This window comes from Bombus impatiens, unplaced genomic scaffold, assembly GCF_000188095.3.
Source record: "Bombus impatiens unplaced genomic scaffold, BIMP_2.2 scf_0525, whole genome shotgun sequence".
NCBI lineage: Eukaryota > Metazoa > Arthropoda > Insecta > Hymenoptera > Apidae > Bombus > Bombus impatiens.
This window is the reverse complement of record NT_176944.1, coordinates 828806-841769: the sequence shown is the minus strand read 5'-3', so window position 1 is coordinate 841769 and position 12964 is coordinate 828806. Positions and strand designations below refer to the sequence as shown.

Genomic DNA, 12964 nt, shown 5'->3' with positions numbered 1-12964 from the left:
CCCAGCGGCTGGTTGCTGCTGTTGCGGCTGTTGTTGCTGCTGTTGCTGCTGCTGGGGAGTCTGTTGCGGCGTTGGCGGCTTCTGACCGTCGGGAGAGTCGCCGGCCGTTTCTGGAAACGAGCAACGGGAACGATTAGCAGGAAATATTAATGAACACGGCGGCGTGTCTGAAACAGGCTGTACGCACGTTTCTGCTGGTTTAAGCGAATGGTTTTCGGGCAATGGTTCGTACTGGGAATGGATGGTTTCTGACGATGCGATTTGAAGAGGAGGATTGAAATCGATGGCGAGCGTGTTCAATTATTTCGGTGTACTATCGTTTGGAGCTATTTCGGCCTGCAACCGTTTGGAAGTGTTTTACCGTTTACTTTTGACAATGCGATGAAGAGATCGATTGGCTCCAACAAGAGTGAAGTTTTCGAAGTTGAAAGAGAAATTTCGAATGTTTGTTACATTGATGTGTGTTTAGGCTTGGTGGATGTACGTTTTATAAACATAAAACCAGTTTATGTTAAAACCAGTTTAAGTTAGTACAGTGAAAAGGAAAGGATAATATAGAGGTAATTTAGTACGGTACAGGAAACGACAAAAAACACGACAAAATCGAAATTGATACGTGGAATGTATGTAATAAACTTAAATTTCTGACAGAAGCTTGTTTTATCATTTTTGTCGGTAAGAAGGTCCGTATCATTATCGTCTCATGATAAAATAATCGTTCCACTTTGAAACTCATCTTTGATCTTTCATGAATTTTAAAAGATGGATCCGAAAATTTGGTCTATCAGAAAATCTAAAGGCAATTACTTCTTTTATCCTCAGTATCGATTCGGGTACACCATACAATAAACATTACGTATTTGCGCTATTAAAAAATATATGAACAGAGAGAAGAAATATATGAAGACAATCTGCAGAAAATATGAAACAATCACGATAGCTATCCAAAATTGGCCACGTTTCTATAAAACGAAGGTAGACGCACCACGTGTCCGACGGTTCCGGAAATTGAGCCCATGTCTGGGCGATAACAAGCGCGGAATCTAATTACGTTCTTTAGCGTTTCGTCTTGCCATTCGCGTCTCGTTCCCACCCGCAAATCATGGGCCCTTATTTCCTGATTAGCCGGAGGCTGGACAATTTCCACGGGACAGACGGTCCTGTACTCGTACATTCCTGAATTTGTCCACGACGAATAAAACTCCATCCCACAGAGATCTCATCCCCCAAAGTGACTCGAAATTTGAAACTTTAGCGATATTTGATGGTTGTTTCGAATTTGATAACATTCGTACGCGTAGATACTGGTTTTATGATTTCATAGAGTTGGTTTATGGTAGTTCACGATGGTTGAAGTTCGTACAGATAAGAGAAATTGGGGTTGAAGAGAAACTTGAGATAAGTGAACGTAGTCTATGGCTGAGGGGAAACGTACATATGTTATTCTGAAAGCTTGGGATGTTAGTACGTTCGTGAACGATGTCTATGGCTGTTAGGTTGATTTACCAGAAATTCAGAGCAAGTTTTAAATAACTGGAGATAATCAGAGATAATTTGATTATAGGTATTAGGTCGTTACATATAAAATATCATTTTGTTTAAAATTTGGAAGTAGCAGATGGATATTGATCAATTGTTATGGGGTTGGATGTTGTTCAATTTGTACAAAATAACAATTATCTCTTCGGGGATATTCGTGGGTAGATGGATGTTTAATTTTTGTTTAAATAAAACATGAAGGTATGTAAGTTCGATCACAAAATGGAAATTTGAATTTAAATTGTACCATCGTAAGGAACAATCGCACGAATGAAATATGGGACAGTTCAATTTCCTCTCGAGCATCGACATTTCAAGTTTTCCTATAAAATCTCTGACATACGGTAAAAGCGGAAAACTCACCATTTTCCGGAAACGACGTGGACCTTATGACGGGCAACAGGATTCCTTTCTGTACCAACTCGTCTCTGCTAGCACGTACAGAGATTTTCCTCTCGAGCGCTGCAATCGTGAAGAACAATCCCTAGTTAATATCCTGGCTTATCGATAAATCGCCACTAGGTCATTTAGTGTATCAAATGATAATCCTTAAATTATTTTTCAGTCTATCATTTCACATTTTTTAATATTTATTATTATTAAAAATATACTCACACAATGAGGCAGCTTCGAATTTATCCGATTTCTTTTTCCGTTTCCACTTCCACGGTTTAAAGAGTCTACCGAGGGCTGAAAATTTGCTTTTCCTCTCAAGGGGTGGTGTTCTTGCCCCCGAGCCCAAACTGTTCGTCCGTAATGCCGCCCCATTTTGCTTTTTCGCTGTAACAGACAAATATATTTACATATAGAAATTGTTTCCAGTTGCATAATATGTTAGAAGTATTATTAACCCCTTAATCTACGATTTACGTTCGAGAATTTTGGGCCGACTTACGTTTGGCCCGATCATCTATTACGGACTATGCCCGTAATATTTACGTTTGGCCCGATCATCGTACTACAGGCTATGCCCGTAATATTTACGTTTGGCCCGATCATAGTACTACAGGCTATGCCCGTAGTTGTAGGTTAAGGGGTTAATAAACTGCGAATGTTCATTTTAATCTCACGTAATTGAAGAAACAGAATATAAATAGAGATTTGCTTCATCTACTAGATGTTATTACGAATTTTAACATATTTTTATATGTTGTGTACATTTTTATGCTTTTAAAATCACTATAAATGCATGAACCCATCGTGTAATTATTAAAAATATATTTTATTAATGAAAAAATACTAAAGGTAGCTGCATCAGAATCTTATCATAGAAGGATTATATTACAAAATAATGTAGCGTCTGAAATCAAAACGATTGTCGGTAAAATAAAAGGGTGCAACTTCATCGACTGTTGCATTCCACTCGTGTTATCGACTTGGGATACGATTGCCGTGTTTCCACAATTTTCCAGGAAAACGTAAACCAGGAATTTCTACGTTACCGACAAGGGATGAAACAACCCCTAGAAAGTGCGTTTACCACAATCGCATTGGCGAATCGATGATAACTTTAACGAAACAATTCGAGGAAATATCGTTATCGTTTGTCGAAACACTTGGTTTCTAACGAATTTACACATAAAATGTTTATTTTACGAACAAATATTAAGTAAAGTATAATTAAACTGATTTATATACAATAAAAAAAAAAAACAAAAAACAAATAAGATTCATTCATATATTGAATGATATAACATTTCCTACTTACTTCTACTTTGGAACTTAAAGGAAGTTCCAAAAAGTAGACAAGACGATAACTCGACAATAAAAGGTTCATATTAAAATACTTCCGCTTGTCTTTACCTCGAAAGGGAAAAGAATATAAGATAAACTCAGTCTTCTGCTAAAACTTCTTAAAGATTGTTTTACCAAGTTTTATTGCCCCCGCTCTTTCCGTAGTTTTTAAGAAGGAAGGTCTGTGTGGGCGGTGGACAAAAGGAGATAAAGCACGTAACGTACGATGATAATACGATGAAAGGCGACTTCGGAAGTAAAACTTATTTTCCAGGATTATTGTACATCTCGAGATATCACACTGTTTACAAATGTTGGACAAATATTCGTGGAGAATTTTACTGAGCGTGGCCAACTCTCTCCCTCTGTCTGTCTCTCTCTCTCTCACACACACACATGGTTCTGTTCCTCTTAACTCATTGTTAGACGGCCATGTCGATGTCACTATAAAATCAATACCCGACATCGTGGCCCCATAGATATTTAATGGCTATGGCCCTTCATAAAAAAAGACAATATCGTTTGGAAAATATGATCAAATAAATTTTTCAGTTGTATTCGGGAAAGGTTGGATAATAAAAAACTGTGAAAAATGGAATTGAAGAGATCCTGAATAGGGAGATATTTCTAATGTTTCTAGAATTAGTAAGTAAGCCTTGATATTAATATTCATGAAATATGATATATTGCGATCTCCGTAACCGCTTCTTATATTTAGAATTGTAAAACTTTAGAACTATTCCGCTCTAGTAACCGCCAATTGATCTCGTAATAACATCCTCTGTTAACAACTAATTAATTCGTATTGCAATTAATACGTTGAAATTACGATGACTGTTAAAACATTTCGAGTCTTCCATGTTCCATGCGCTACAAGCTTAAAAATTCTTCGGATTTCGTAAAGATTACATTACGACGTAATCGTTGGGAATAAAATACGCGGTAGATTAAGCGTGTAATAAATGTCAAATGAGAGTAATTTAGAAACCAATTCTGTTTACCACGTCGTAATATGCAAAATATTTATCGCCAACTCTCAAATAATTAAAATATACCAGCTTTCTGCGGTATTCGAAATAATCCACCTTAACGCAGAGCAATTTTATCAATTCGAAATTTGCCGACTTTATATCTACATCTTTTTCTTAAAAACTATTATCCACATATTAAAATACAACGTCACAATGTTACTTAATGCTCATCTGTTTAAGAAAATTTAAATACCACGCCATTAAACTTTAACCGCAAAACCCAACGTCATAAACGTCGCCTCAAAGAACTTTGTCCACGGTGCAATAAAACCAGCTCACAAAGGAGAAACTTCTCCGATATCCTGCTTGTATATAGATTTTTGTGAATGTCGAACGTCCATTAATTAATATCTGTTAGAATATCTCGAGCACGAAAACTAAATATAATATAAACCATGTGTTTCCAGATGATGAGGAACAACTGAAACAACATAAGAGGAATCGTCGTGGAAAGAAAATTTCGGGAAGCCCCTAGAGAGGAATAATGGACGATAACGTGCGGTAGGGCAGTTTCGTCGAGATCGACGATTATTATCGGTCCTGAACGTCCCTCAGGGATACTTCTGGTCGGCAGATCTTCTATGGTGAATTCTTAGTATGCGGGGGCGAATTTCGTTGGCCTATCGCATCGTACTCAGTCCCCGAACGTCTAGTTTAGGAGCAATTAGACCGAGTGACGAAGGTCGATCGGTTTTGCTCTTGACGATGTCTGTTAAAGGGAAATTTTGGGATAGTCGATATTCCAAAGAGATTACCAATTATTTTAACACGAAGGAATTGTTCTAACATGTATATCTGCATAATCACCCACTTGCAAGATTTTATTAATTGCTCAAATTAAAAACTTATAATCCATCGTTCTGATGAGTTTGATATTTTTGATTGAAATAAGAAGAAGTTAAAATAGGAAGCCGTTGATGGCGTAGCGGCTTTTAGCGTCATGGTTGTTTTATATAAGATAATAATAGTTCTATGATATAATGTAAGCATGAAAGTATAATAGATAGGGTTCCTGGTATCGATGAAATAGATACCGACGAAGTTTTCAATTATGAAGAACGTGTACCATGTGAAGTGAATAATATCAGTGTTATAAAATGATAGAGAAAAATGTACAAGGCCAATTCCCACCCTCTTTCGCAGATACTATAATAAAAGTTTCTGCGATAAAGCTTCTGGAAAATGTTTGCATTCACGTACACAATACCATAACATTGTTTATTACGTGTATTTCATTGGAAGTTGTATTCCTCTGGAGGTAGATAAATGCAATCTATGGCATTTAAATATATAAGAAACTGTCGTCATTTGTTTAAAATTGTAAAATATAGAAGATTCTTATGCGTTATTCATATAGAGCAAAAATTGATATCGATATTCCAAGAGACGCCAACTTTGCCGTCAATCGGTGTTTTCATTATTCCTCTTAGCGTCTAGCTCGCAGAAAAATACATAAAATCGACATAAAAACGATACATAAAATGGTCGTCGGTTTGTTATCGAAAAGCTGAATTAAGAGATTTTATCAGTGCCATAAATTCTATCGTAATTGAAATACAATATTTAATCCTCAATTAAAACGCTAATGTTACATTTGTTACATTCGTGATCAGTTTTATCAAAACCTTAAGATCGAAAGTCGATTACAAGACAAAGATAAAAGTTTACGAAGTTGAATCCTAAGTGCCACATTATTACAATATTAAAAATTCCAAATATTTCGTCGATACTTCTTACGAAACACGTGCGATATATCAATAACAATTTTCTAAATTTTCACCAACTAAGAGACACATATCCTTTAGATTAATAAAAAAAAGTTAATAAAATTCTCTCACCCACACCAAAAGCGAGTTTGGATCTTCTTAGAAACAAATTCTCATAGATGGCAGGATGGCAGAATGTAATCTGGTTGCTTCTTGTTCAACGGACAATGCGAGGGCGGAAGTGTAAGGGATCAAAGGAAGAAAAATCTGTCGGATCTTCCGGCGTTTCAATAAGAAGCGACACGGTTCGAAAAATAGCAAGTTCGATTTCTGGAGGTCGAGACTTTTCTCTCGGGACAGGAGTAGACTCAATGCCATCAGAAATGGCTTAGTGGCGTCGAAGCTGTTGGCACGAGATTCGAGGAGAAGGCATTCCTTGGCAACGATCGTGGCTGAAAATTACTCGAAGAACGCTCGATCGATCGGGTATGCGATATCCGTTTCGAACAGCTCCGCGTTGATCGAACCACGTGGATGGTTCAGCTTCGAGAGAACTCGATCTTTTGAATATTTTTCGTGTCACGTGGATGAGTTCAATGAACAAATGTCGAGAGAGAGCAGAGAAATTGGATAATCAAAAACGCGACAGTGACCCAGAAAGTTATTGATTTTTCAATTACAATATAATTGTTATGGTAGCGGTTTTTAATTTCGTTTATCGATCTGTGAAATACTATAATCTCGTAATTTAAGAAAATCGCATATGTGTCTGTAATTCGTAATTTGTACAAAAGTTAGTGCAATGTACCGTAAAATAAATCTTTTCGTGGAAATTCAGATTGCTTCGATAAGAAAGTTGGTTCACCGATTACAATGTCTCGCGGAAGTATTCATACACTTGTCGACAACTTTTACGAATATATTACGTTTATTGTGTAAAATATTGCGAAATTTCGTTAACATCATAATGATACCTAATTACCCGGCAATATATTGGCAAAATTTTTGATTCTAAAATTTTATATAGCAGTTATAAGACATTTAGTACAAGTATATGTATATTTCGCGAAGATCACAAGAATTTAAACAGCCCGTCATCCACGATATTAATAAATCTCATAATTAGTATTCGTTAAGACTCTCTTTCGCATTTATTACATACTTTACGTAATCATTCATGCTTTATACTATTCTTTTACTAAATACATATGCTTGCAATAGATATCTTGTATAAATCTTATATAAATCTTGCATAAATAGATTATTCCAATATAATTATGATAATCGCGTTTGATAATAGCGCTGATAAAATTACAAAATATTTTACGTAACGCTTACAATATACACCTGAAAGTTTCCTCTGCTAAATATACGAATACTTTTGTGAGTCACACAGTATGTCATTTTTAAAAGTCGATTATATTAATTAATTTTACTTGAAATTAAGCACAATCTCGTCTAGTCATTTGATGTAATCGAACACCCTTCCATTCGAATTTGTTTAAAATCATTTACAGTTATAATACTGCACAGATACCATAGCAGTTGAGGGATAAAAGACGATCTACCACCTACATCATCTTCCCTTGTATAATGCCAAGTTGCCCAACCACGAGTAGCTTAAGCAATTACCAAACATTAATCTTGATCCTGGAATTCCATTAATCTCCAACTATATCGACGATTCACGTGCAAAGCGTGTCGTTGTCTCGCGTAGAATATATCGGTGTTTCGCGGGCCGAAGTGGAATAATTGACGCGACAAAGCGTTTCCGGTGCCTAGGAGGCCTATTCACGCGCGTCAAAGGCCGTCGAGAGTCGTTGCACCGATGTGCATCGTCTACCGTTCGCGGACAATGGCAATATTAACGCGACGATGGAGTGCAGTTTCCTATTGTTCGAGATCGCGATGCATCTTACTGCAAGTCCGCCTATTATCGTGGCAAGACGTGGTAAAAAGAGGAAGACAAATCGGCAGCAACTGTCGTTCCCATAGCGCATCGTCAAAAGTGATATTTTCTCGCTAACATTATTTTTCCATTTTCTTCTCTTTCTTCTATTTGTTCCATCTATCTTTTATTTATATCCGTAGTAAGATTTAGAGCAGACAACGATTGCTATAATATTATATATTGATAAGAGATAAGACCGAGGAAACGATAACACGATCTGTTGGTTTAGTCGATGCACGGGATTTACGTCAATTGCGAATCGAATGATCGAAACTTGATTAAATATAATCGTATGTTATGATCGTATGTATTATATTTAATTTGATAAACGATAAACTACTACGATGTTTATCAATGTAACTACCCGAATTTGCTCTCCTTTATGTCGCGATACTCGTGTCTTGATTTTAATATGTTTCAATAACGAAGCCACATCGTGTGCAATTAACTCCATAAATTGAAGGAGCTTCAGAAATCACATTGATCAACTCGATATATCAAAGAGCAGAAAGAACCGATGTTGCGAACACTATTTCTTAAATGTTTCCTGGAATTTGCTATTATTTATATCATCCTCGTACGATACGTATATAGATTTATGGAAATAAGCATTTGTTTCTTAAGAATTGCATAGTAATCGTGTACTCGAGTATTGAAACTAAGAAGCTAATAAAATTTGAATTTGATCAATTTGATTTCTGAGAAGGTCGTATAATTCTCTTCATTACCAAACAACGCTAACAAAACCCCGATTATAGGCGAGACACGTAATACACCAAAATCTTCAGAAAGAAAAGGATCTTCCATACACCCTTTCATCAAAGTAGTCATAAAAATTATCCTTAAATCCTGAAACTCCACCAGGTTAAGACCCAACCACTTAGCCACTCACACCATCGCACGACTATCTACTTACACAGTTCCCCCTCCTAAAAACATTATAATCCCTAAGCTCCGTCATCAAAAGTTGCTCGAAACAGCTATTCTCCTCGAACAAGCCATTGTTTAAGTATCCTCGAGGCGGGCAATAGAATTCTTGAACGCGTTATCGAATCACACGACAATTTAATTCTCACGACGGCATGTGTGCGTCTCGTAGGCATCGAACGTAGTCGATATCGATCGATAATGAACTACCGCCATTCGATACGTACTCAAGATGTGTCTGTACGCAAGATGTGTCTATACGCGTGTACGTGTGTGTAACCGCGCAGGGTACGACGCTTCGTAATTCCCGGGTCAGAGTGGTTAATATGCAAATGGAAGCGACGACCACCGACCCGCATAGATACTTGCGGTCGTTTAATCTGGCCAAACCGAAGGGATTCGACGAAATCCGCCTTCATAAACGCATTTCCGCCACGGGGATTCCGCTTCATCGTGTAAACAAACCGAATCCTTATTAGTACGCGGTCCCACGGACAAATCGAGGGTCGCTCGTCGCGGATACACGATTTTATACTGGGGATCGTTTTTTGCTAACCGGGGGATGTTCGGTTCGATCGAGCATCAAAGAAGGGTAGATGGAGTGCAAGTATGAGACTAATCGAATGAATAATTGATAAGTGTCGCTGGTTTTCGAGTGTTTGGCGAAGTTGAAGTATAGATCAAAGTACAGGTCCTGGATATTTTGGTGTCGATTTTATACAGTTTCGATCGTGCATCACGAAAAGTGGATGAAGTACGTACAAATGCAAAGAGCATTCGGTTCAATAATTGATACACGTAACTGGTTTTTTTCGGTCTGCTTGAAACTAAAGTATAGGTTTAAGTACAAATCGAGGGTAGTTTGGAATGGATACACGATTTTATACAGTTTCGATGGATCATCACGAAGTACGGATGTAGCTCGTTTGTTACAGTCTGTTGGAAGGGTGGGCGAAGTTGGTGGTACGAAGGGTGAATAAAGATAAATATGAAATAAAGAGATACAAGCATAAAATAAAAAAGATATTTCATCGAAAGAAAGTTTAAAAATTGCCAGGAGATATTAAATTTAAAAAAGTAACGAACCTTAACAAAATTTCTCAGAAGAGCGAGATAAACCGAAGAATTATTGAACATCACACGAATACGTGTCTATATCGAACGTAACATGGAATATCTTTTTAAAAAAGTAACGGACTCTGATAAAGTTTCCAGAACAGAAAAATAAGCCGAAGAGTTATTAATATTGTACAAATACATATATCAAACGTAACGTGCAACATCTTTCGAAACAAAAACCCTCGCAATGTCTGCCGGGAGGAAATTAATTATCTTGGTTGGAACGGAATACATGGGGGAGAGATGAAGACGATTCGCAGGGGCGGTGGCGGCTCGCCCCCGGCTGCAGTTACGGGTTCGATATTGCGAGCGGACAAATGGACTCGAACGTCCCTCAACTATGTCGTCGTGCGCCATAAGGGCCGTTGGCGTCGCTTTGACGCAACAGGCATTCCCGCTACAACAATGGACAAGCGTTATTGTTCGAGGGATCTTGAACCGTGCCGAGTGGCTCTATAATCGGTCGACAACCTGACGTCGTTGGTCGTTCGCTCTGCTAAACGGATATGTACACGCAACGGGACTTACCGAAGGCCATTGATGCGCGAATGATAAACTCAAGGGCTAATCCGCATGGGAGAAACGACGACAGATAACTTCGTTAGAAATTATATGATTTACGATTATCGTACTAGGTTTCCTTGTGTCGTGTCTATCTTCTTGGAATAATTATATTTTGAAAAGAAAATTAGATCGAAAAGTTTTGATGTAATCCGAGTTATTGAAAATTAAAAAAAGAAAAAAATTGAGAGTAAAACAGTAGTTAAAATTTTGAACATACGAGCAATGTTTCAATTTTGAAGAATTTGAATCGTCTTCCTAGCTAAGCTGCGTTCTTGTCGACTTAATGATCTGTCGACAACATAATGCTACTCATTGTTCGCTCCACTAAGCGGATGTAGGAATCAGTGGAACATGGTGAAGATTATGGGTATACAAAGGGTGAATTCGAAGGGAGATTCGCAAGGGCCTATCCACGGGGGGAAAGCGATGACAGATAACGTCGTTACAGGATGATACAAGCATTATGACAATTGATATGTCAAACTTATGATGAAAATCTTTAATTATTAATTTTTACGATTAACTGTATCAGGAATTTAATGGTACATGAATATTTAAAACGGATTTATTTTACTGTCAAAAAAACCTAAGAATCGCTAATTTAGATATAATTTTCTAAATAAACAACTACAAGCCACACGATGCAACGCATGAACCCAACTTGCAATTTGCTCAACTTAATCCTACATCTGCCAAACTCCACAAATCCACCATGAGACTAACTACAACCGTGTCTGAAGTAATCCTAGAACCTTGTCTCGCCTTTCACGATCCTCCACCTGTATCCGTCCACGCATCAGCCTCTGCACATCCCATCTAATCCTCTAACCACGTATACTACACCCTGTAACCCGAAGTAACCTTGTTTGGATCCATATGGTACCTACCTCTTGTACGAGGATAAAAAATATGGTTAACACGTAGGCTGATACGGCGGTCAAACATGTTACCAAATTTTTTCAAGTGAGCAAAATAAAGTAGATCTCGTGGATTAAAATATTATCAACAATGCGAATGATTTAAATAACATCGTCAGAGAAAAATCACGCAAGTACGATATAATATTTTGAAAAAATGAAATCTTCCGATCTAATATATTTTAATTTATTCTAATTTATTGCAGGGCAAAATATATAAAATTTGCGTGGCAGTCAACATGTAAATAAAGTAGCCAAACATTCTAGACATTGTCGCATCGAACACAACACATGTTAAGGGTCTGTTCGAGATGAAGTATAGTGCTGACAGAAAGAAACCTGAGGTTCTTAAATCAAGTAAACGAGAGAACCAATTATTGTCACTAATTTTTCACATAATTCGCATGATTGGTTATAGTAAAATTTGATAGCAAGATTTGCTGTGGTGTCGAATATTCTATAATAGAATTGCGTAGTTACAATACGCGATTGTTATTTTAAAATCGTCATAACACCAAGAGGAAAAAAATAACGACAAACCAATAAGACGACGCTCCTTTCATAACACTTTGTATAATTATGATTTTATCCTTTTGCCTATTCTCATCTTCGCTAGTTCAAACTCTATATTAAAAACTCCTGTAAAATTTTACAACTTGAAACATTCAGGTGACAATACGGTGATGTCACTGTCTGGTTGTTGCCGAGGCCGGTTGACGCCGTGGTTAGCGTTATCAGCACTCGACGTGTTAAGAAAAACAAAATTTCAATCGCGATAAACTGCCACGCGACTTCGACCATAATCAGCATATTAAGTATCAATGCATACGGATTCGATACATTCTATTTTCCCTCCATCAAACTTTAAATTCTAAATTTCATATCACCAACGCGTTCCCAATATCTGCTTAAATCGATAAACCTTTCTTCCGTCCAGCGGACTCGAACATCCCTGAAAATGACCATGTCGCCGCGATTAAGCAATCCCTGCAGAAGGACGAGATTCTCTAATGAAATAACGAGCTCCAGACATTTTTCGGTGCTCGCACGACGTTCGAGAGAACGGGGTGAAAAAACGCAGAGAGATAAAGCGAGGGTGCAGTCGGTTAGGGCACGTTGCCCCGAGCATGGCCAAAGGCCTCCTCCGAGCTGGGGATCCGTCGGTAAGGGATGCTGAGGGTGTTGCCATGGAGACGCCACAGTGTTTTCCGTTCCCCAATTACATGGCCGCTGGTTGTCAACTTGAACCCCTGAAACGCATTCCTGTGGCGGCCGAGCTGAGGTGAGATACAGGTGTGCCCTCGCAACTTCTTTCCTGGAGGCATACGCCTCGATAGATGTACTCGCTTCGTCTCGAGTACGACGCTGCATCCGGGAAGACAAAAGCTTCGTCGCGGATCGTCGGTTACTTTCGCGTATCCGTGAATGAATGCGTTGCTGGTTTTCGTGCGCGTTCCATTCCTACCGAAATCCAGA

General features: G+C 37.9%; 1 protein-coding gene across 4 annotated transcripts in view; it reads right to left on the bottom strand.

The window, feature by feature from the left end:
* LOC100740297 (phosphatase and actin regulator 1-like) overlaps window positions 1-12964 on the bottom strand; it is a 147625-nt gene that overhangs the window by 1149 nt on the left and 133512 nt on the right. For 3 of the 4 annotated variants that reach the window (XM_033321888.1, XM_033321889.1, XM_033321887.1), the window contains 3 exons: window positions 2155-2319; window positions 1903-2001; window positions 1-110 (listed from right to left, as the gene is read on the bottom strand). In XM_033321888.1, the coding sequence (XP_033177779.1) occupies window positions 1-110; window positions 1903-2001; window positions 2155-2319 (374 nt within the window). The remainder of the gene's footprint in view (window positions 111-1902; window positions 2002-2154; window positions 2320-12964) is intronic. The other variant, XM_033321892.1, reaches the window with a different exon arrangement.